Genomic DNA, 25,145 nt, shown 5'->3' on the forward strand with positions numbered 1-25,145 from the left:
TTCTACACGCAAAGAAAGGTGTCCAAAATTGAACTCTTCAGTATCGAAGTCGTTCAAATTTAATCCGCATATGAGTACAACAATAACTTTAGAAATTAATAAAGAATTAATAAAGACAATAAACTGTGAAAAATTCATTGCGATTTACGAGAACTCATGGGCAAGCATATGATTTAACGTGTAATGGGTTTGATAGAGTTTGTGTACTAGCATAAACGACCACATATTCGTTAATTAATGACAATCTATACGATACGTAAAACGAAGTTCTGCTCCTTCGACCTAGAACTACGAAGACGCGATCGGAAAATTAACAATTCGTTTTCCTCCAACTGTTATTCCCTCATCAATGATCCGGAAATTTGACGCTGAGTCGAAACCACAGCTTCGCGACATTTCTAAGAAGGCGTGCTTTTCCTACAAACATGTTCTACGAATTCCAACACTCGTGGCATCGAATCATTTGACCGAAACCGCTGATCACGAGCGAGCATGCTTCTGTTCGATTTGCGTGGCGCACACTTTTTTTTTCTTTGTGTCGTTGTCGAGCCGATCGCTCCCGCAACGAACACGCTGGGTCGCGTGAACCTCAATCGCCGCGAATCCGTACCAGTATGCATCGCTCTGACGTAAGAAAACGGAAACAAAGTGCAAGATAGAGGATACTGGTACGACCGCACGAAAGATCTTCGGCTTGTAACGCGCTTATCGTTAACGATCCGCGCAATTACTGACCGAATTATGTAACGTTCGGACTAGTAAATAGTAATTAATTCTATCCCGGAAAGTATATTTTTTAGGGAATCCCACTGGCAACATTGTACTTGAACGATACCACGAAATTTCGTCACGTGACATCCCAACTATTTTTAATGGCTTGTCAGGTTATGTCATGTTTCGATATTTTCCAAAAATATGAAAATGAAATAAAAGATTATTTGTTAACATTTTGTTTCACTAAAACTGAAAAAACCTACATAATTTATTATAAAATATAACAAATTACGAAATACAGTGAACAATACAACGTTTTAAATAGTTTCATTATTACCTTCATTCTAGTATTCTTCATAAGAACAAACTGTTTTTCATAAATCACACTTTTGTTGTAAAACTGAGTATTTGATCAAATATTTTCGATTTTAATATACAGTTTCATAATGCAGTCACGTTTGTCTATTACAGTCGATGAATTTAAGGTCGAAACAACATTCTCGAAAAAGCAAATGTGAAGAACGTCTGGCCATCGCGCCATTTTTTGTCGTGTCGACGCGCGTCGTTCCTACTATACACGATTCACAGAAGCTTTATTGAAAATTGACTGAACTCGTGCAGGATACGGTGCGTTCTGTCCTTGGAACAGTTCAACTTCCATTGCGGTCGGAAACACTTTTCATTCGCAGAGAACAGGTTTTGGGAATAAAAAGATTCATGCCAAGTGCGTTAGATACGGCGCAGCAAAAATACTCGGATACCGTGTGATTTGAACACGCAGATGTGCTGTAATACCGTTTCTATAATGATTCCCTTCTATTCTAATTCAAATTCGTTATTTTAATCGGAAAACTGCACGACAAACGGAGCGTGCAAAATAACTAAAACAAGAACAGAAACGGAAATTTCATTATCTTTTCTTTAAATCTTGACTCTAGAATCTATTACATGTTCTTACAGACAACTAGAAAAGTTGTTACAGTTATCTCACACAATTATCACTATACTATGACGTTGTTTTACCTGAATAACGATCATCGAGTTACATCATCGCGATAATATTCAGAGCGACGACCTTGACAAAGTGTTAAAAAAAATCATCAACTACCGGTGGTACGTTTTAGAAATGTTTGTTTGATTTGTTTTGTTGCACGCCGTCATCTCCCACGAAATATTACACATTGCAGAACAGCCACCGACTGGAAGAATAATTCTACGATTCCTTGCCAACGACGTTTCTTGTCAGAGATTTTGCCATCTAATTGAAAAATAATGAGCGTCTTTTTACGTCAACAACTTAACCAACGTAAAATTTACGAGCGCTATATTTGTGCACGCGACACAGCCGAAAGAGCCGCCATTCGTGACCGAGAACGGAGAACACGCGCGATTCCGAACAGCGTGTATTTAATAATTCGTGTCCCGCTTAGGAAGTCGGTGTGCATCGCGTTTTCAACACGACAGATCGAAAAGCGGCGTCATCAGAATCGAATCCCGGTTCGTTTTCGATCATCCGGCCTAACGACTTTGAAATCGCTCAGGAAGGAACCTAATAAACGTGTTTACCATAACAAGTAAAATTGGATGATTGATATCAATTCCCAAGTTCGTACTCAATTTTTCTTCGTTCTCCAGCATAGACCATGGAATGGAGTTTACAGAACGTTAAAGTCATTCAACATTTTCGATTCTATTGTTGGAAGCAGTTTTGATAATCTACTCTGTTTTTCCTTTTATTTCTTAAGTCGTCGTCTACTTTCCTCGTTATATTCATTTTTACAAACATAGTTAGGATAAATGCTGATAACATTGCATAACAATTTTGCAGAGACTTCTTTGTACCATGTGTGCTATAAATATTTTTTTGTCCATAACGGAGTTGTGACTGCTACTCAATGGTTGGCACAAGTAGTTACCGCGTCTGGGAAAATAATGGTATATACAAATAAGTTTGGTGTGGCGTTACTTCTTTAGTTCTTTGTTATCTTTCATTTTCACTGGATCCGCCGAGTGACCTATCTCTCATGAATATCCAAATGAGGCCAAATTACGAAGAAAAACAACGACCCATAACAGTTTATTGTACGATAAATACGACACAACGCAATTTGCATCATGTTGCTGGTCATATAAGACGATCTACTGTAAGAACTTGTAAGGAAGATAAAATACAAAGTATGTGAAAAGTCATATACACACGTAGAATGCAAATTATTATCATTAAACCGATTCAAGATTGCGCCGGGACAAGTGATCTGCAATTTATGGCAATGATATTAATAGACAGCGAGAATTTATTAATAAAATATACATGTATGTATATAGCGAGAGACAAAAATCGTTAACCAGGGATAGATTCTGTTGCATCGGTCACATGCATGTTTACGAGAAAAGAAAAGTTCTCCGTGTAATTTCATAGAAAAGTCTACCTCAAAATATTTTTAATTGTTTATATTTTCAATATTACTGTTCAAGGAAGACGGACAGGTGTATAATATTTTTACACTCTTTTATATTAGAAAATAATATTTTGTATGTAAAAATGATAGTTTCCATTTTTCTATTCTCGTAGCAAAATGAGGTTACACTTGTTATATAGTTTGTTCATGCACGTCACAGAGCTATGACAGACATAACATTTTTATCCTTGGCTTTACCTAAGACACATGCACAAGATCCTAGTCTTGATACACTGATCACCTAATCGATCATTTTGTGGTCATGTGACTGAAAACACATTTAGTATTGTCGTCGTTTCTTTTTTTAATATCTTATGTTCCTCTTCCTTCGCTGCAGTGTATTTTCCCGTTTCAACTATCATGTCTACATGGCATTGTCTTAAAATTTTAACTCTTTGCACTCGGTTGTCCCCTCTCAGGGGACATCGTAATTATAGTATATGACTAAACATTTAATGTTTATTAGCGATTTGCAACTATTTCTCGATGTCTACAAATTCATATAAATGGAATATTATTATAACAATATTATATATACATATATATATCGTATACTATATAATAATATAAATGTTTATAAGTGCTGGTAAGTAACATCTATGATGGCGCCGAGTGCAAAAGGTTACTTGTGTTTTACTAAATGTTTACACACATTTTATTGAATGGACAGGTAAAAGTAAGATTAATTTGTCGAAAAGAATTGCAATAGTATTTTTTGAAAATTGCTTTCAACCTTAGTGTTTCTTGCTGTTGGAATAAACTGGCTTTCGCTTTTAAAACGAAATGTATTAAAAGAAAGATAACGTATTGATAATATATTTTAGAAATCGCTTTCTATTAAAATCCAACGAATACGTTTTCATACTATCGGTACAAAATCGTTAGCACCTCTGTAAGACGTGTTTAAAAAGTCATACAATTGCGACTAAAAACTTTTAGTTAACGTTTAACTATCATACGAAAATACCGTATAAAGAGAAAGACCCAGATAAAATATTTAATGCAGAAATGTTTTTCACCTCGCTTAGATGAAATTCTTGATAAAATTTATAGGTACAAGAAATTTCATATAATTTTGTACAGCCTTTTTTCAGAAGAAATTACCTACAGATAAAAAAAAACGTTATGCTTAAAGGGACCAACATTTACTGGTTGAGTATAGTTGAGGTCGTATTTGTATTTTCTAAGTAACTATAAAAAAATTTGTATTCAAAATTAATTATCGTATGGAATGATGTAACTAATGGTCGCTAATGACACCGCTGTTAATGTGGCCCCCGAGAAAAGAACTCAATATTTAAGAAAAAACTAAGAATGCAAATGAAATTCCAAGCCTCGTCCATCCCCCTCCCTCTCTTCTATTATTTTGATCCTGTTCCAACACGGGGAAGAGGCGCGGCGCGGGAGCGTGAAGCGTGCTCTGACTCAGAAGCACGTGACAATGTTTTAGGGAGAGTTGGATGCAACGCGCAGGCGCGTCCGTGCAGCGCGTAAAGGTGAATACTCGCGGCTTTCGAGCGTCTCGTCTCAGGTGAGAGTTCCCCCTCGTTGAGGCACGGTGACGTTCGCGGCGTTCGAACCTTTATAAAAGCTTTTCTACCAATACATCTAACAATTTTCCTGAAAACAGCTCCGAATCGCTTTTCCAAACCGTCGATGACACGTTTGTTTCCATTGTTTCCATTATTTTTCTATAGTTCGAATTAACAGCGCATAGAACACGATCTACGTCTGCACGTGGTATTTACTTGGTTGCACCGGTGAGCAGTTTAGTTTAGAAATCGGATATTGTTTGCCGTGTTGATCGGTACGTTCGGCCACCTTTGTGAGTAAAGACAAACAAAAGAAGAAACACGGGAACGACCGGAAACGCCGCTGAAGAAAGCACACTCGCCACTGATTATTATGGCTTCGGAAGGTTTTCGTTCAACGTTCATTGTGACTTGACATCAAAATACTGGTATTTAGAATAATATTACTTTTTTTAAGGTATCTTGACTGTTGAAATTGAATCAATACACGCAGCGTTGTTTTCATCTTTTAAAACTGATTTTATACGTTATTAAGAAATAGTGTCAAACGAATTCAGCATAGACGTTTTTCATAAGTTCGCCATTTATCGAACCAATTAAAACGATTTTTTTTATTTTTAATAATCAATTAATCTCTCTCTGAATTGCATATTTTCATGGATTAATGTTTATGCATATTTCTCATTTCCCTGTGCGGAGAAACATTTTTATGTAACTTTTGCATATTTTATGTAACAATGCATGGTACAGGTAATGACATAATAGTGATCTTTTATTGAAATAGCTATAATAGCACAACACCTAATAACACGTAATGCAAATTTCCTGTTTGACTAAACTAATTCTTCGAATTATTTCAAGGATTTTAGCACTTTTGAAAGTATTATTACTTAAATCTAGATTCATGATTTCGAAGGGTATCACAATTTTACCATTTTATGTATCATACGATAAATTGAATTTTTATGTTGATGAATCAGGATTAATATTCATTATATATATATTTACGATGATGGCAATATTTTGTGATGATACCAATATTTTCGGCTAATAATTTTTATGTCTCACAATTTTACCATTTTATGTACCATACGATAAATTGAATTTTTATGTTGATGAATCAGGTTTATTATTCATTATATATATATTTACGATGATGGCAATATTTTGTGATGATACCGATATTTTCGGCTAATAATTTTTATGTCTCACAATTTTACCATTTTATGTACCATACGATAAATTGAATTTTTATGTTGATGAATCAGGTTTATTATTCATTATATATATATTTACGATAATGGCAATATTTTGTGATGATACCGATATTTTCGGCGAATAATTTTTACGTCTCTTTCTGCCCCGTCCTTGAAAATACAGTAGCCAACTACTTGAATGAGAATTACAAACGGCACGAGTGTACGGTTGTTCTTAAAATACCGACGCATTCTGCGAATGCAGAGAGGAAAGATAGAATTGTAATTAATTACCTCCGCGGTGGTAATGCTATGAAAACAATGCGGCCATTATCTCTCAATCAAATTGTAATTTATAGTGTAGCGCTTCTTCCTGCTCTAAGCGAGTTACCATTTTATTTATGATCTCTGTAATTTCTATCAATGTATCGCACCAGCGAATGTGCATTATCATTTATCGCGTTAAACGCTGCGGTTTGGAAAAAAAAGGAAAATGCATAATTCAATTTCAACCAATGTAAAAAAAAACGAATAGTGGGCTTAACAAGATAAGTAAGACACGGCCGTGCAATTACGTTCAGAATACTACTCTTTTGTTTCAATACTATCGAAGTACTATCAACCCTGATCCAAATAAATATAGCAATTGGTTTCATTAAATAGAAAAATGTCGCCATTGTTTGTAGAAATATCTGCAGACTTAACGATCATTTAATATGAAAGTCTCTAGTGTAATCGAGAGGAAGTTGTATCCGGTACAAAGGTGACGTTTAGATAAAACAAGTTAAATATTAAGCGAGATGTTTCTGGTTTCATTTATTAACAATATCGTTCGCGAACAGTTGAGCAGCGACGGTCGGTGAACAAATTCACAAATTCGTCGATTCGTTCGTAATATACATATATTGAAATTGCTCAGTGAAAGCATCACCCACTTTTGCGTAGGATTATAAGCCTTCTAATAAACTTTCGCACGCGCTTGGGTGTAACGGACGAATATAAGGAATGACAAATCGGACAAATATTTTTGATTGTTCGGATGAAGAAAATCGTAACACACGAAGGAACTATCGACACGCGCGGGCTCTTAGGTGTGTTAACCCTTAACGGTCCAGAGCTATTTCAAGTTTATAAACCGCCAGGTTCAAGCTGTTTTTCTTACAAAGTGAAATTATATGTAGACTAAAGATTTATACGTAAAGTGCAGAAAGGAAATCACATTATTAGGTTGGTGCATATGAAATGTCGGAATTTTAAGTGTATATAACATTGCATATATCTTTTCCAAAATCTGTTTATTTAATTAAAATATGCTCCATTTGCTTCGACATACTTTTGCCAATAAGATTTTAATGTACGGATGGCTATCTTAAAGAAATTCTGATCTTTAGAATCTCGATAAACTTTGATATGAAAATTTTCAGACCGCCTTTATGTTCATACTGTTTAGCCCTGTTCTAAATGTTTAAACAAGTGAAAGTCGATTGGCGAAAGATCCGACGAATAAGCTGGGTGCTGCAAAATTGAATCTTTTAATTAATTTCTTTTCGCAATTATTTTGTACGGAGTATGCGATCGAGACGAGATTCAAAATAAATAACAAAATGGAACACCTTTGACAAAATCTTCTCCGTTGAAATGTGACTCTGGCGATAGACGATACGACTATAAACAAGATCATGCCGAAAACAAAAAGCATAACGTAAACAGAGAGACAACGTTTGCGTGCAAAGGAAAGGTCACAATATCAGCCCGAATCAAACCGTTTTAATCATTCGCAGAGCTACTTTCCGCCTATTATTCCGTAATAGAAATTGCAGCAAGATTTCTTAAAAGTCTTTAGAGAAAAAAATCATCGACGCACGAGAATGCCGTAAGGTATGAGAAAACTGCAAAAAAAAGTTAGAAATGAATTATACGTTTCCGTCGCGTCGCTACACTCATGAAGAAAGTACGTTCAGAAGAAAATAGACCTCGTTACACCGTTCAGTTCTTTTCTCTGGCACCGTTCCGTGACTGATGCAAGGAACTTATCGCTCGTCCTTATTATGTGTCTCGTTTCCGCGGGGATTACTGGTTTTATCATTGGTTGTTTACAAACACGAACAACAAGTCGCGAACGAATTTCTATGCGCATAGTCATTTCGCTGTTCATCGATTGAACTGATAAACGCTTGTATATCGATTGCTATGCAAAGAATATGTTTTGCTTCACTGATCGCAAGTACTTAAATATGAATGCAAAAATTTATTTGCCATGTACTATTTAAATCCTTATAGCACACTAATTGGATTTTTAATAGTGTCCTTTCCTCACTAAGATTTAAAAATAAATTTTCGTTATGATAGGTATATTCGACATAATTATTTATTATATACAATTATTATATATTATATTATATATAATTATTTATAATCATAATTACTTTTCTGCAAGTTATCTGCCACATCACTATTCATAAAACATAATGCAATCGGAACAACTTTTTTAACGCTAAACCTACCATGCCGTTTTTAATAATGAAATTGCTTTCGGTGCTTAATAGGTTTTTTGTTAATAATATAAAAGTCGAAAAGACAAGATTTATTATAGCAATTACTTCACACCCCGTAGATCCCATCAATGTATGGCTTAATTAATAGACTACAATAATAGGATGGCGACAGATAATCCGAAAGGCCGAGAACACGTGATCGCGTTACGATCAACTATTATTAGTCATTAATTATTCAACAGCGATAATTTAGTCTTTAGACAGACTGCGAGCTCTGCCGACATTGGTTCATGAATGAAAAGTGATCGGACCCGCTACCATTCGACGCTACCGCATAAAATAAACGTTGCGTATAATAACCTTTCCGAATCTCAGAACTTGGTTCATTCTTCCAAATTGTGTAAGAATTGCCTTCGCATTTCACGGAGACCTTCAGATTAGTTATAAAATGTGTCTCGGTGGTGCTTGAAAGATTCGTGTCCTGAAAAGGAGGAAAACTCCGGCCCAAAAACCCTGTGAAAAAAGTAAACCGCAGAGACGTAACCGTGGCCTTGGCTAGTCTTATTGCCGTGGCAAATTGAAAAAGATCGTCGATGTTTCTGTTGAGAAAATTAGTTTGAATATTTTCGACTGTGTACAAAAGAATGCAAATGAACGGAAACCATTCGCGCCGCAGGTTCTACGAACGGCAATTTGAAATAATTGCGATCAAGTACGCGGCGATCTGTTAGCGCATAATTTGCGCTCCATAAAATAGACTTTCTGGGAAGGAATAGTGAAAAAACTGTAATAAATCGATTGGGCATCCGTTGTTCCCGGTTTTGTTGTACCAGCACGATTATATTAATAATAATGAAAAATTCTATTCGTTTGGCAAAACGGTAATAATTACGTGCGAAATTAAAAGTAAACAATACATTATGAAAACGATTTATGAGAAATTCGCTTCTTCTGCATTAATTACTTTGTTGCGTACAGTTCGAAAAAATTAGTACTACTGAAACAAACAATTTCGTAAGATCGTAATCAATAATTTTGAAATTTCTCCGGAATAAGTACATGAGATATTTAATATATGAAAGCTGTATTTTTTGACCGAAATATTATCATGGATTTTTATTAAATTTTTTGGAAAAATAATTATTCTGCTGTAGTATTAGCAGCTATTAACATTGACTCGCATCAAGAACTATAAAATGCGAGTATACTTAATGGCAAATGACAACACGCTCTAACCGCAACACGACTATTTATACAGCCTATAAAATGCTAATACAAAGTCACGAGACAACAATTTCGTAATTTTTCAATTACAAAGAGAAGTCAGATTTTATCCTCGAATTTTACGCCACGTTTAATAGTAAACGAGATTACTCGGCGCAAATTGTTGGCTCATTATACCACATTAATCGTGAGTAAACTGGTTTCAAATCTTTCGACTGTTTAGAAATTCAATTCGAACGTTGGGAAACATTAAGATGAATAATTTAATACATTCTCGAAAATCATCGTCTTCGCGGGCTAACCCGATCCGACCCTACGCCTAATTTATGTATATGCAAAACGTGTCCGACATTGATCTCTTCTCGTACGTTACATCAAGGTTTACGATGCAATTAAACCTAAAACACTTGGGTATTAATGAATTTCCATATACTTAATGTGTCACGTGCGCCTTGAGTTTAATAACACGATGACGAACTTTAACACGTGTAAGTAGTTACGTACGCACAGAGTGCTCACTTATAAGTGTGATAGTCCTTATAGGAAATAAATTCGAAATCCAAAATAATTCGAAAACCGAGAGTAACGAAATTGCGTACTATGAACTTAAGATATTACGTATTTGAGATTCTAATTAAAATGAAACGTTACACTACGTGTAAACTCATGTACAGTTAATTTACGTAAGACATTGCACGATGCTCGTCACAAACATATAATGTTTGCAGGGAACGTATCGATCATTTAAAATCCACCAAAAACGGCGCGTAAATCGCAAGCCCTTGTTTCTTTTTCACACGGTGCGTCATTTGTCCACGTTGGTACTGACCTGACTCACGCATACCATTGTTGCTCGATCGTCATAGGCCAGAAAGATTTTTAATCGCTAAATCGTCTGAAACCGAATCCTTTAACACTACTTCGTTGCTCTAGTGTCTAGTTAATTATTAATCTCTAAAAGAACTTGAAAACTGAAGACCAAACCTAGTGCTGTCAAAATCTCATTTGAGAGACAGTACTATTGAGAATGACGAAAATCTGTTGACAGCGTTTGAAAAATCCGTGGAGGGTCCTCTAATTCTTTTATCGAAAGATCATGCGATGAATTTTTGGTGAAACTTTTGGGCTGCGATCACCAAAATAGAAGCGAATTTTTTACGACTGTAAAAGTTTAGTATAGCAGTGGACATATTAATAATTATTGGGTCAGAGGCCCAACGATATTGTCTGCGAAGAAACGAGAAGCGGACCAACCGGTCTGAGCGCTTGCTACCTATAAAAAGGCCAAGACCTCCAAAATTTGTAAGAATCAAAACAAACAAACTCGTCGACTGCATCAGCCGGCAGACTTTTTTACCTGAATTTTTGTCTCGTTCATAATCCTTCAAGAGGGTCATGTCTACTTAATAATTTGAATAGAACATGACTTGGGAATTTTTTTCGAAAAAATAGTTATCAATTTTTAGCAGGTAATCTTCATTAAAGAAGTACAGGTGCTGTACAATATTTATTAACTTTTTTCTTTTTAAACTTTAGCTACAAACCTTAATTCGACGAATACGAGTAAAAATTAATTGAAAATTGTTTTGACGTTATTCAAACCAATTTTTATGTTACCAAAATTTGTGTTTAATGCAATCAATGTGTATTAGCATTTAATGAAATTTATTGAATATTATATTTATTGAATAATATTGATAAAGAATTTATTAGTATTTAATGAAATCAATTTTTACGTTACTTTTATTTGACAATAATAAAGTAAACTTTTACGTTAGCTTTAGAACTAATAAGAACATACCGAATGGATATTGGAGTCCAAAGAAATATTACAATTTTGAAATAAATGTGGCTTATTATTAGGATATTATAAATTCCAATTTAAAATGTAACTAAAATAGTTTCAAACAGTTGAACTATTATGCAAAACACGCGAAAAAATTCATTTCTTTTCCTAAAAAGAAAGAAATTCTTCTCGATCCACACCAATAAACTTACCATAATTCATATTTAATTTTAAATAATTTCAATAAAACCTTCAATTATCAAACTCATTCATTAAAACATAATCCAACATTATCCTCATTCTTCCAAATTAAATCAAAATAAACAAAAATCCAATAACAAATTCTAACGAAACTAAAAATCATCAAAGTACTCACAAAATAAAAAAAAAACAAAATTTTCTATTATTTACATTTTAAACTTAATTAACATTATCGCTCATGTAATACATTAACATGAACCAAGAGGAAGGAAAAGGAGTAAAGTGAAATGTTGACGATATTATCATGATGAGTGACGATGACCTTCGGGAGGAAAACGGTTGCGCTAGCGGGATTTCCCTGCCGAAAATACGTCAGCTGCAAAGAATTAAATATCGAAAGAGGTAGCCACGTAAGTGTGTCATTTGTAGAAAACGAAAAAGATTAATGAACAACGCGGGGAATCACATTCCCCGTTTCATTTAAACACGATCGTTCGCCGCAGGTTGTAGAACGAAATCGGCCGATCGAGCTTCTTGGAACCGAGAACTCGAAGTGGATATTCTAATGAAAAAGTTTCTTCTTTCATCCGGACGCGTGGGTCTCTTTAGGATAATTTCGCTCGTTGTATGCGTGAACGCGTCCGATGAATAACGGCTTATTAATCGATCGACCGATTAGGTCTTCTCATATTATCCGACCGATGTGGAAACCGCGTCTGTACCGCTGCCACGTGTTCATTATACCCGGTCGTAGAACTGCGTATGCGCGCAACAGCGAAAAACTATGTAAATGCAAATATTGATTTATGAAAAACTAGATAGCTCATAAGATAATGGAGCCGTTTATTTTGAAAGTGGCCTAACTCCATTTATCTTCAAATCGAGATATTTAAGGGTTTGCGTTTCAATGAATTTTAAAATATAAGTATAGGATACTAATGAGTCACACTGCTTAAGTGTATCCAAGGGTGTTCAATTTATAGTTTCTATTAAAATAGTGGCTATTATTAAGTGAATAATATGCATTTTCTTATCAAGAATGGTGTTAGGCCACTGTCAAAATTAACATCCAGATTCATTATAAAATTTGAAGGTGCTCAATCCATTCAACATAATTTAAAATGCTTCAAATTGAAAAAAAAACAATACTTAATTTATTTTACATATCTTTAAAACACTTTGGAAACTTAATTTATGCGATTCGAAACATTTTTTAACTACATAACGTACAAGACATAAAAAATATACATTTATTACAAAACAATTTACTGCTCATCTACATTTTGTGTGTGTGAAAGAGATTTGAAGAAATCATGATGTTCCGGTGGTATATATCCTAATAGGTCAATTATGTCCTTAAATTTTGCTGCTGTAATTTATCTGATATTTTTATACAGTGGTGTCAATACAATATTTTCGAACTTCCTTGGTCCACTCCGACGTGGTAATAAATCCAGGACTTTGAAATTTTCATTTTCATTCATTGATGTCTTATAGAAAATTTTATACGGTTTATTTCTAACAAAACGCATCCAACATATTTTTAACCAGTTTATTGATTCTCCATCAGAATTCTTTACCCTTTTAAAAATTGCGCCTTCTAATAATTTTGTTGATACAAAATCTTCTTGTCTCTTTTCATTAACAATAAAACTATTACCTTTCCGACATTTTTTAATAATGATCATTTTAATAATGATCTTTGGGAACGAACAGTAAATTATTTCTTTTTAATGACATTTCTACCACGCCAAAATCTCTACCATTTGGTAAAAACGAATGTCCTGATATTAAAAATTTGTGATCCATGATTTCCACATTATTTTCTAAAGTTTGGACAATTTTTAACCACATTAAAGTTAATTTAATGTTTCTATGAGCACCTCTGGATGCAATTAGTTCCATCCCAAACGTACATGTAAACATTATCGTTCTGAAAATTATGAATACCCAAATTTAATACTTACATATTGCGTTTGTAATATGCTACTGAGGTAGACAGCTTGGGATACGGTAATGTTTTTTGCATTAGTTACTATTTCTTCTCCACTATCTGAACTAAATGGTCTTGTTCCGTTCTTCCTCATGGGTGAAATAATTTCTAAAATTTAATATTAAATTTTAAGTTTTATATTAATTAAACGGTACTGTTATTCAACTAACGCAATTGTCCAAAAACTGAGGTTAACTTGTTAAATACTAATTAATTAAAATTGCCTTAATCACTGCCTCCAAACATTACCGATAGTGAATATATTATCTTGATTTAAGTATAAATGGAGTTAGGCCACTTTCAAACAACATGGTTCAATTATTGAACTAACTCTGAAAACTTATGTGTCAAGAATTATCGTATTTACTCGGAATATAAGCAACCTGAAATGCTTTACTGGTAAATAACATGAAGTTGTACATGTTACCATGGCAACCGGAAAAAATTGACAAATGGAGTTAGGCCACTTTCAAAATAAACGGCTCAATTACTAGAAAATCAGCTGATTTGTGCAGTGCAGGTTTTACGCTCAAAACCCTTTTGCAGATTTTATTCAGCCTTTTGTTAATCCTATGATGCGACCGCAGTGTCGTAAAAAATCTCAAGACGCTCGTTGTACATAACGCAGGGGGTGATCTTATCAAAATATAATAGCTAGACGACGACCTCCAGGGCTTTTAATGATCGCCTTTTCTCATTGCGTCACACGATGCAAACGCCACACTTCGTTCACTAGACAAAAATTGTGAATTCAAAGCAGCGAGGTAACATGTAATATTGCCAGCAACTTTCACCATGTATAACAATTAATGTTGTAATATTCGCCAGCATACTCGGCGGTGGCCATCTTGCGATGTCACAAATATATATTACAAATTACACCACGCTGACATACAAATTGGCATTTTGGACACCGAAGAGTCCTTGATTGGACTTTTAGGAAATACAATTGACTACTCCCGAATTAGTTATTGCGATATTGGAGACTAAACTAAATATGTGGAACAATTTACTTAAAACACGTATAGCAAATAGCCACACAAGCCAAAACTTCAGAAGAATTTAAAAGTAGACAGTATTACATTGAATTTCTACTTAATACATAAAACTCTGTGAATACCCATTTGCAATTTATGCAAACAATTTTCATTTTCAATAAAAATCTAAATTGTTATAATATCATTGTGAGAGTTATAAAGCGGTATGTGTACAAAATAAGGCACAGATATTGGAGTATTGCAAACAAAAAATTTTGATTCCATTTTCTTAGACATTCGATAAAAGAATCGAACATCGAAGGCTTGCTACCGCTATAGTAGTTTCTATTCCGTCATTTGCAAATCCCGATTGAATTGCATCACCTAATCGTTGATAAGTCAATTAGATGTTAACTTAACTGCGTATCCGAGTAATCGAGCCTTGCACACAAAGTTACAATGAATACCGTTACTTTAAACCGGTAGTGAGACGAATCGAATCGTGTTTAACGGAACTCGACAACTGCCGATTAATTCTGATTTTCTATTGTATAGTTTAAATCCCATTTCTTTCTCGATGTCAACTTGAAACCTTTTCATCCTCTTATCCCTATAATGTATTAATGTTTATCGTATCAAGCTGAGACGCTAAAAGAAAAATCAAATTAGAAAAATATAGAACGGATACAAGTTACACAGCATAATCAATTGAGTGACGAAACAGTCGGGAGTTCGTAAAAATTTCACTTTGTACAACTCTGTGTGAAACAGCGTGTAACGTTATTCATGAAGAAAATCATAGGTACACTTCCGTTCATAAATAATACATTGACTAAGAAACTGTAACATTTTTCTTTTGTTTCGATAACCAATAAATAATTGTTTTAATATGTTGGACACGAATCCATAAATCGGTTTTCTTTTTAGTTTCTTTTTTAGAAAATAGTAAAATTGCTTTCCTTGTTTTCATACACGTGTCGACATAATTATGTTTTACAACGGCCAGGTGTTCCGTTGATTTATGAACGGGATTGTACGTGCCGGTAGAGGCAGAAACTATTGTATGTAGCCGCAAGAAACGTAAACAGGAAGACACCATATCCACGGAAAAAAAAAATGTAATAATTCATCGAGAGTCGTGCATGTACAATTTTGCAAACGTAAAAGCAAAGCTGCATTACGTGTACGATAAACAGCAGAAGTATTGCCGCGGAAACAACTCTCCTGTCGGTTTTTCGTGAAAGTTGCGAAATGTTGACGAGTCAGCAAAATTTGACGCAATGCAATCTTCGCGTTCTTACTTAGGAAACCGCAGCTTATCCGTGCACAAATCACGAGTAGTTGCACTATTAGTCATGTACTGGGTGTGTTTTATCCGGAAACAATGGTATATCTAGTAACTAGGCTGTAGATTTTTTTATATATATAAAATGCATGAGATTGTAAAATGCCAAAACAGTTTTGTAAAAATAATGAAGAATAGAATCCTATTTAAAATAATTACTTCGTTCATAAAATGTTCTTTTCGCCATGAAAAAATTATTTTCGCGTTTCCGGTGTGAAACAAATTTTGTAACAATATCTCCTTATTTAAATAAATAAATAAAGCTTTTGTTTTTCTAACATTTTTTTTTTGCTTGTAATCAATTATGGTAATTTTAAAGTACTTAGTCTGTACCAGTGAAAAAAAATCGACTAGACAGTAATTTCACAAAAATATGTCTTTAAACAGATGCTACTTTCTATTATAGAGAGGATGATACATCCAATTTGACGGTTTGCGAGTCACTCGTACACTGTTCCTCCGCGTACATTCGTTCATACAACGTTCAGAAACATTGAAAATGAAAGTTGAACACGGTTTCGAAAGTACCATTTGCTATGCTAATTTCTGTGTTTCTGCGATCTGAAGAAATTCTCCGAAATCGCATTTCTTTACGTATTAGACGATAGTTCACGTGAACGTTCGCACCAAAATCTTCTTACGAGGAGAAAATCAAAACGCGTGTTACTTTTACCAAACATTTTTCAATAAACATTCTAAACTAACGTATTGTTACAGAAACCTTATTTATACAAATTCTAAAATACAGTATTAGAACGTTCAGAAAGTTCATAAACATGATAAACAAAGTTAGGATGGAACTTGTTACATTCGTCATGTTAATACACTTTCTGCGCATGAACCTCGGCAGAGAAAAAAATAAAGCAACTGGAGCAACAGTGAAGGCAAAGCAGCGAATAAATAAAAGAAAAATCCTTGAACGCGTTCTTGCGAAATTCTGCAGTTAGTAAAAGGTTTAAACAAAAATCAGACAAGAGTAATGTTCGAGAGAGCCGGGAGAGAAGACTATGGAACGGTGTAACAGGTGCGACGAATACGCTAATCCATTTGTTTCTATTTTTCAGGGTCGAGACGCGGTACGGACACCGGACAATGGAGTTTGTTTGACGAGCGACGAGCAACACCTTGAAATCGAAGCTCACGATAAAACTAGAGCCCGGCGTACACCAGTCCCTCCCTATCGGTTACTTTCTGCAGGGTCTCCCCTCCGTAATCATGTCGAAATACAACATTCAAGAATTCGACCTCGAAACGGGGAAGCAGGTCCAACTGACCGGCTACAGCAACGCCGCTTTCGAAGATCCACTTCGGAGCGATAACAACAATCCTAATCAGACCAGCAGCCTCGAAAACAGGCTCAGCAGCATCCATGTTTCCAGTAAAAACAATAAAATAGTGAACAATGACGGTGAGAGGACTCCTTCGTTTTGATAGCTCCATATCTGCGACGTCACAGTGGATTGTCATCATTTCTGAACACACAGACATTTCATTCTATGTTTGCGATATGATATTTGAAAGTTGGATACTCCGGAAGTCTTGCTGCTTTGCAACATTTCCTTTAAGTAAAAGGATTATTACCTTAAAGAACGGTTATCATTAATTTTGCGTGTTTTACGTATTCGTGACAAAAAGAAATTGTAAAGACAGAAAAATTTAAGTATATTGTTGCATTCGCTTCAACTTGTTGGAATTCTTAAAACAGAAAAGACTCCATGTTTCTTATAATTAACTTTGACAATTTTTAGAGATCTATAATCATCTTATGAGCAATCTTTATAGATCAACGATCTAGTAATTTAAGAATCACTTCAACTTTTCACTTACTCTTGCTTTTAACCACTTGCTGATTATTATGAAAAATTGCTTCTATTAATCAAATGAATTGAACAAAAATATATCTCTTTATAATAATATTAGTATGATAAAAATAATATAACAGTATTTCTTATTAATCTATCAATTTTTATACGAACATCATCGTCGGCCATTGTTTTCAATGATGTCATCCTATTTATTTTTCTTTTTAAAACACACTATTTCAGGATTTAGAAAATTGCCTTTGATTTTGTATTTAGTAAAATATAGATATATGTAATCCCAGAAAGTAATTGGTCGACCGCTATGATTAATTTGCTGGTATTGTGGCTTGTCTGGATCACTATTTTTTGGAACGCATACTCAGTTAAAGCATTCATCTATCTTTTATTCTACAGACGTTCCAAGAAGCTTCAATATTAACATTTTATATAAACGATAGAAGAGATCATAAGACGTCTCGCGAAATTGAAAAGACATCGGCTCGCGAGATATCTAGTTGAAAAACGTGCAATATTGTTTCATACTCTCGGAATCGAGATTGACGCTGACTTCTCGATTAGTACTCTAAAGAATGTTTTAACAATGCGTCAATCGTTGTCTTACGATTCCAGTTTAACTTGTATTCTCGTTTAATTACGCCTGCGTGAATACTGGAAATTCTTTTCTACTATGTAACCGCCCTCGGACACAATTATGTTCGATTTTAATCGGTAACGAATTAATAAATACGAACATTCAAAGAAAAGAAACCAAAACCGATATAATTTAAAAATTCGAATGAAAAATAATCATTTAGCTCAATGTTCAAATTAAGCAGAAAACAACGAGAGTATCAACCAGATTCAGATTTCTGATTAAAAGTAACAATGGTCTACCGTATCTAGTATTTTCAATATTTTTAAAGAAGCGTGATACAGATATAAAAATCAGAAATAATTCTAATTGCGAAAACGATTGATTAAAACGTTTCCATTTATACTTAAATGGAAAATTACTTTTCGTTTACGGCAAAAATTGAAACGCGTTACATATTTTTTTTCTGAGGATTATATAGTCCGTCATCGATTTCATTATGTTCAAGGGCACTTTTCTACCCCTTCATCTAACTTACACTGTTTGCCAATCGAACGTGCCCGTGCAAGCCACGGCCGCTAACGTCAAAGATCGCTTTTTCCGCATTAACATCACGTGCCTACGTTTCAAAACCAGTCAAACCTGTATCGCCTTGCTTTTGGACGGAACTGTCACCGATTATACGTCTAACGATGCATGTATACTTTGAAAGTCATTACGGTGACCATAAATTCTACTACCGCGTGATCGAAACTTTTTCGTGCTTCTTGCCTTTTTCATAGTTTCGAAAGTTGGCTATCGGTCGCGATGTATAAATCAATTGCAGAGGTGTTCGTCCACGAAGCATGGAATTTCGGTCCACTCTAGTTCAAGATAACAAATAATTTTTTGTCATATTAAAGTATTAACAATTCGCTTTTTACAATTATTATATTACTTTTACAACTATTTACTAAGCTATTCTTAATGTTATTACTTCGTAAAATTTATTATTTCGTAAGAAATAAACTTTTAAAACCATGTATGGACAGATGATTTGAAATAAGAATTTTGATAGACGTAGACACAGCTAACATGAAGTAAAAATTAAGATCTTAACAAAATACATTCTTCTCAATATAGATTTTCACTTACAAATAATCGTTCGTTTCAATTCCAGCAAATCCTGAGAAGAACTTGCTATGCACATTGGGGAGGCGGTGGGCGTATCAGCGGATCAAACGGTCCTGCCAAAAGAAGTTAATCTACAAAAGGTTACCCATTATAACGTGGTTACAAATGTATCAAAAAGACTATATAGTGAGCGATCTGGTAGCCGGTATTACCGTAGGCCTTACCGTTATACCGCAGGCGATAGCTTACGCAAACGTTGCAGGACTACCTCTACAGGTGAGAACAGTGACACTTCCTTCATCCTTCAACTTCACCTTTCCGATTCTGCGACCCTGTACCACACTTTCTCGCGTAGCGTTAAATTGGAGTTTCTTCTAAATTGAATGCAAAATTCCCGGATTGTTCATATCTGTTACTGTTAGTGCACAAGTCCTGTCATCCATTGCACTTTGAATTTTTTAATCAGGTTACCTCAGTCTAGTGATTGGATGTTTACTCACAACGCTGTTTTTTACTTAGTACTTGCATTTGCTAGATTTGTTTTTATATTTATTTATATTTTATATATGTATATTTTGTATTTAAAAAAAACAGAACGTGGTTTGGCAAGGGTTAGAGTCTGTCTTTTTCGTAAATCAAAAACTGTATCGATCGAATTTAACCCGTTACCAGTTCCATTCATTCACATCCATCTGAAGTTTATGAATGCGCAGGAAAGTTTAACTACGCTGTTACACGATATAAAACAATAGTGCTCAGTGTTTCAACCACAGAACAAAATACTAATTCCAAAATATTGATTCGAATAAAGTAAGCGCGTTTTAGAGTATTCAGACCGATAGGAGATATTTAAATCCCGATCACCTTGGAGCATTAGATACGACAATGGGTTATAAATGAGAACATGTAGGAAATGTTTGATCATTATAATAGTAACGATGCTAGTAATAGCGTCTTCTTTGAAAACTCTTTAATACGCACAATTAAATAATAATACGCGCCAGTTGGAGAAAATTGTTCGTAGAATGTTTGGGATCGAAACGAGACGAGCAAACGAAGCTATGTTTTACTTTGCAGTACGGTTTATATTCTTCTTTCATGGCATGCTTCGTGTACACCATCCTAGGATCCTGTAAGGATGTGCCAGTCGGACCGACAGCAATTATCGCGATCTTGACTAGGGAGACGTTACAGAAAAGTCATTTGGGACCCGACTTCGCAGTTTTATTAACCTTCATATCTGGTTGTACTTGTTTGCTGATGGGGATCCTCCAGCTAGGTATGAAACAGATTGAAAATTGTTCAGCTTCTCAACATGTATTAAAGCGGAATGAATCAGACAAACAACTTAGTTATAGAACTATTGTGCTTTTCGAATATCAATTTTTTGAAACGTTAGGCATGTGGAAGTATAAAAATACAGCTACTATATTTAATGAATGCTTACTTAATATTATATTCCCTTATGTCGTCGGCCAGGTTTCCTGTTGGACTTCATCTCGGGGCCAGTCTCGGTCGGCTTCACGTCAGCAGCGGCGATCATAATCGCTACCAGTCAAGTTAAAGACATCCTAGGTATTCGCATCAGCGGCAGTAAATTCGTCGACGTATGGCAGAAGGTTTTCGAACAAATTGGCGAAACAAAGCTATGGGACACCGCATTGGGCATCACGTGCATAATCGTTCTTCTCATTCTTAGAGTCAGTATTCCCTACTTCTTTCATTTAATCATATTCTTTTCTTCGTTACAGAACGAAGTTTACGCTAGTATTTATTTTAAAATGATGCTATAAAAACTCAGAATTCGACTAGGGCTTGGAAACACTGTTTATTTGATCTCTTCTGTTAGGATGCTCGCAAGGATATCATGTATTCAGTTAAAAATCAGAAGGCTTTTCTTCTTGGTCAATGCGTATGCTTGCATTTTAAAATAAAAGTTCCTTTTCAACATTGTTAAACATTTTCTTCTTTGTAGAAAGTTAAAGACATATCGGTGTCGCAGAAGGGTGTAAAAACGTCATCGAGGATGCAAATGATCATGGAAAAATCATTGTGGTTGATCTCCACGGCCCGCAATATCCTTGTAGTACTTGTGTGTGCAGTGATTTGCTGGTTTCTGGAAAACCACTTGGGTTCGTCGCCAGTGCGACTGACTGGCCATGTGAAACAGGGACTTCCGGAGTTTCAGTTGCCACCATTCCAAACCATCCACAAGAATGTGACGTATAATTTCGTAGACATGGTTTCCGCCCTCGGTTCCGGGTGTCTGGTCGTCCCTTTATTGAGTCTCTTAGAGACCAGCTCCATCGCGAAAGTATTCAGTAAGTGTGAGCCATCATTCCTGAGACATTCGTAATATAAATTTGCATTACTTTACTAATAACGAATTTAATGATATAGTAAGCAAACCACAAAACACTAAATACATCAGAGAAATTTCAAAGTACCATCGTATTATTGATTTATTAAAATTATTAAAAAGAGACATGACTCTATTCAACTAGAAAATTGATGCAGGAATCGTACTACATAAAGAGTCACAATATAATCGCTACCTAAAATTGTAGTGGCACTAATATTTTATAATATGTGTCATTACTTTTATTAAAGTTTATGTTCATAAATATGCTTGTTATTTCGTTTCTTTCGTACCCTTTGCATTAGGATTTCTATTATAGTTGCGTTGATCAGCACTTCTTCGCCCTTAATATAATAATTTGTCTAGCAGTACAAGACAATTTTTGTTTCTTAGATATCTTCATTTACTTTAATGCTTAGATTTTGATAACAGAACAATCAAATTTCGTTTCAATTTAGAAGAAATCAATAACATTTCTGTTTAGTAGATTATGTACGAGATCTTCATCACAAGTCTAACTAGTTGTCATAGTGCGAGGAGTTAATGTTGCCTCTATACTTTCCTATACTAGAAAAACCATAGGAAAATTCCCAGTACTTGAACTATTAAAATAGACAAAGTGAATATATGTAGTATTGAAGACCGAGATATTTATTAATATCGATTGTTACAGACGAAGGTAAACCGATTGACGCAACACAGGAGATGCTGGCGTTAGGGGTGTGTAACGTCGCGTCGGCTTTTGTTTCTTCGATGCCTGTTAGCGGTGGCCTAAGCCGAGGAGCTGTAAATCACTCGTCCGGCGTGAAAACCACAATCGGCGGCATATACACCGGTATTTTGGTACTCTTGTCGCTTCAGTTCCTCACTCCGTACCTCTACTTCATCCCTAACGCCGCTCTCGCAGCTATCATCATCGCCGCGGTCATCTTTATGGTGGAACTGCACGTGATCAAGCCTATCTGGCGAACAAAGAGTACGTTCTCCTGTCTCGTTCGCTTTTACTTTTGCGCACGTTCCTCAGGGTAAAAATAAAAGACCTTTTACTTCTGAATACTGTAAAATGTTTCATTCTCTTTCACGGTGTGTCGCTGCCTAAGTCGTGTTTATATAAAAGTTCACTTTTCAAATTAGTTGTATCATTCTTTTACAAGATTAATCGAGGGAACTCGGTAGTGTACTAATTTTTAATTCAGGTGAATATGAGGATTTTCTGTGTATGCACGATTTTAAGTGTTATCTATGTTAAGACTGTGTCATACTAGCTTTATTTTTATTATATTTGTAAAGACCAATTTCGTTTGAGATTACTACAGAATAAATGTGAGTGTATTATATTTTTGTATCGTTTCAAACATGTTTTAATAAGTACTATTTTAGAAGTGACTCACTATATTCCGATTCCAGAATGTATCTTTTTAAAACGACACGTTATAAACGGAACAGAACTTATTAACTTAAAGAGTAAATCGCAAATGGTGAAACTATAAATCTAGAGTCTTTTACACAACTCTTTTTGAGGAACATATGAGCGTTATGAGAATGATTACAATATTCGCTCTGATATTTTTTTCAGAAATTGATCTCATACCAGCGATAGCTACGTTTCTATGCTGTCTTTTCATAAGACTTGAAATAGGTATAGTAATCGGTATCAGTATAAACGTTATATTCTTACTATACGCATCGGCGAGGCCATCATTACGGGTTCATAAAAATACGGTAAAATTTATATTCCCTATATTGTACTCAGTAAGTAGAACGATCTCCAATTTATTATGGAAATTAATTTTTGCCACAGAGCATAAATGGCTGCGAATATCTTGTCATCACACCTGATAGGAGCCTCGTATTTCCGAGCGTCGAATACGTACGAGCTGTGATCAGTAAACAAGGCACCAAGCAAGGAACTGCGGTCCCTGTGGTAATTGATTCGACGCACATTCAAGCAGCAGATTTTACAGCTGCGAAGGTACTTGTAATATTCTTCTGTTCTCCAAAAAAAAAAGATCCGAAATACAATAATAATCATTGTAACTGTTCATCTTGCACTAATTACGCTAAACCCCCAAGAACAACGCTTTGATGTATGTAAAGTACGTATGTATGTAGAGTAGACATGATCTCGTTACTCTTGATTTTGATTTGCGTAGACAACCTCTCATAGGGTAATTTCTCCTCGAAATACATGAGACATGAATTGGAGCAGTGTGTTAAACAGATACTGTGATTATTGACATATATTAGATCCTATCTTTCAAAACTATAGGTATGTATATCTTAATATATTATTATATATATATATATATTTGTCGTTTCGCAGGGCGTTAAAAATTTAACAGAGGACTTCTCGAAACGCGGTCAACCCTTAATTTTCTACAACTTGAAGCCAAGCGTTATTGAAATTTTTAAAGGCGTGAAACCGTCCGGTTTAAGATGTAGTTCTAACGAGTTGGAGCTTAATGACAGCCTCAAAGGTAATTGATTTATTATTGCGGAAATCTGAAACGCTTCTTTTTTATCTTTTATTTCATGCTAATGTTAGAGAGTTGATTATGCGTAGACTACAAAAATCTTATTTGTTTGCAGAACTTTCGAACATTTCGGCAGCTACTATGAATAGGTACTAACAATAGTCAGATGTTGGTGAGAAATCCGTCCTGCAACCACTATTCTTTTATATTCTAATCATCAGTATTATATTAACACGAAGACCGACAACTACATTGATTGTACTGTTTTAGGAAAAATAATGTTTATATTAGTCCTTTTTATTATTGTTATGCCATGTTCTTTTACCATTCTGTTTGTAAAACAGAGAAAGTCTGAGCGCACAGTGTGCACAAAGTGAACAGAGACACGATTCTCACGATTCCTTATCAATAGCCTTAAGCCACTATCTGATCTTAATTTAACAGCAAGATGTACATAATGTACAAAATGTAGATCTAAATGGATATGCCTGAACAAATCTGTATACATGTGCATGTACATGACAATAGATTTACATTTTTTTATACATGAAGGGTATTCAGCAATAAGTACAACATATTCTTGAAAAATAAATTTCTTTTAAATTTATCCCGTCAATTACTGAACATTCTATATACGCTATTATACACATATACTTATTGTTAATAAAATTTTACTGTCCTTAGTATGTGTTTTTGAACGTATATAATATGAAAAAAATGTTATCAAACATTGACAAACATAATGAATTTTATGTTATACATATTGATAAATTAAATATTTGCTTCTTAGGAGAAATGTTTTTATATTTTAAAAAATACTTTCTTAACATTGGATTTAATATTTTCAATATGTGGAATGGATATATCTGGAATATTGTTATCA

The 25,145-nt window shown here is 34.7% G+C and overlaps 1 protein-coding gene across 1 annotated transcript; it reads left to right on the forward strand.

The window, feature by feature from the left end:
• Nucleotides 1-4,706: 4,706 nt before the first annotated feature.
• Nucleotides 4,707-24,516, forward strand: LOC144467853 (sodium-independent sulfate anion transporter). Its single transcript, XM_078176833.1, has 11 exons — nt 4,707-5,133; nt 16,987-17,330; nt 19,476-19,705; nt 20,507-20,708; nt 20,909-21,129; nt 21,405-21,750; nt 22,462-22,764; nt 23,365-23,510; nt 23,590-23,760; nt 24,112-24,265; nt 24,378-24,516. Exons 2-11 carry the CDS (start codon nt 17,138-17,140, stop codon nt 24,416-24,418), a joined length of 2,007 nt encoding a protein of 668 aa, XP_078032959.1. The 5' UTR covers nt 4,707-5,133; nt 16,987-17,137; the 3' UTR covers nt 24,419-24,516.
• Nucleotides 24,517-25,145: the final 629 nt, after the last annotated feature.

Source organism: Augochlora pura, chromosome 1 (genome assembly GCF_028453695.1).
Source record: "Augochlora pura isolate Apur16 chromosome 1, APUR_v2.2.1, whole genome shotgun sequence".
NCBI lineage: Eukaryota > Metazoa > Arthropoda > Insecta > Hymenoptera > Halictidae > Augochlora > Augochlora pura.

Excerpts from the sequence above, each read along its gene's own strand:
- LOC144467853 (XM_078176833.1), top strand. The coding sequence starts at position 17,138 with ATGTCGAAATACAACATTCAAGAATTCGACCTCGAAACGGGGAAGCAG. Across the intron at positions 21,130-21,404 it reads TCGTTCTTCTCATTCTTAGA|AAAGTTAAAGACATATCGGT; the intron begins GTCAGTATTCCC and ends TCTTCTTTGTAG. Across the intron at positions 23,761-24,111 it reads CAGATTTTACAGCTGCGAAG|GGCGTTAAAAATTTAACAGA; the intron begins GTACTTGTAATA and ends GTCGTTTCGCAG.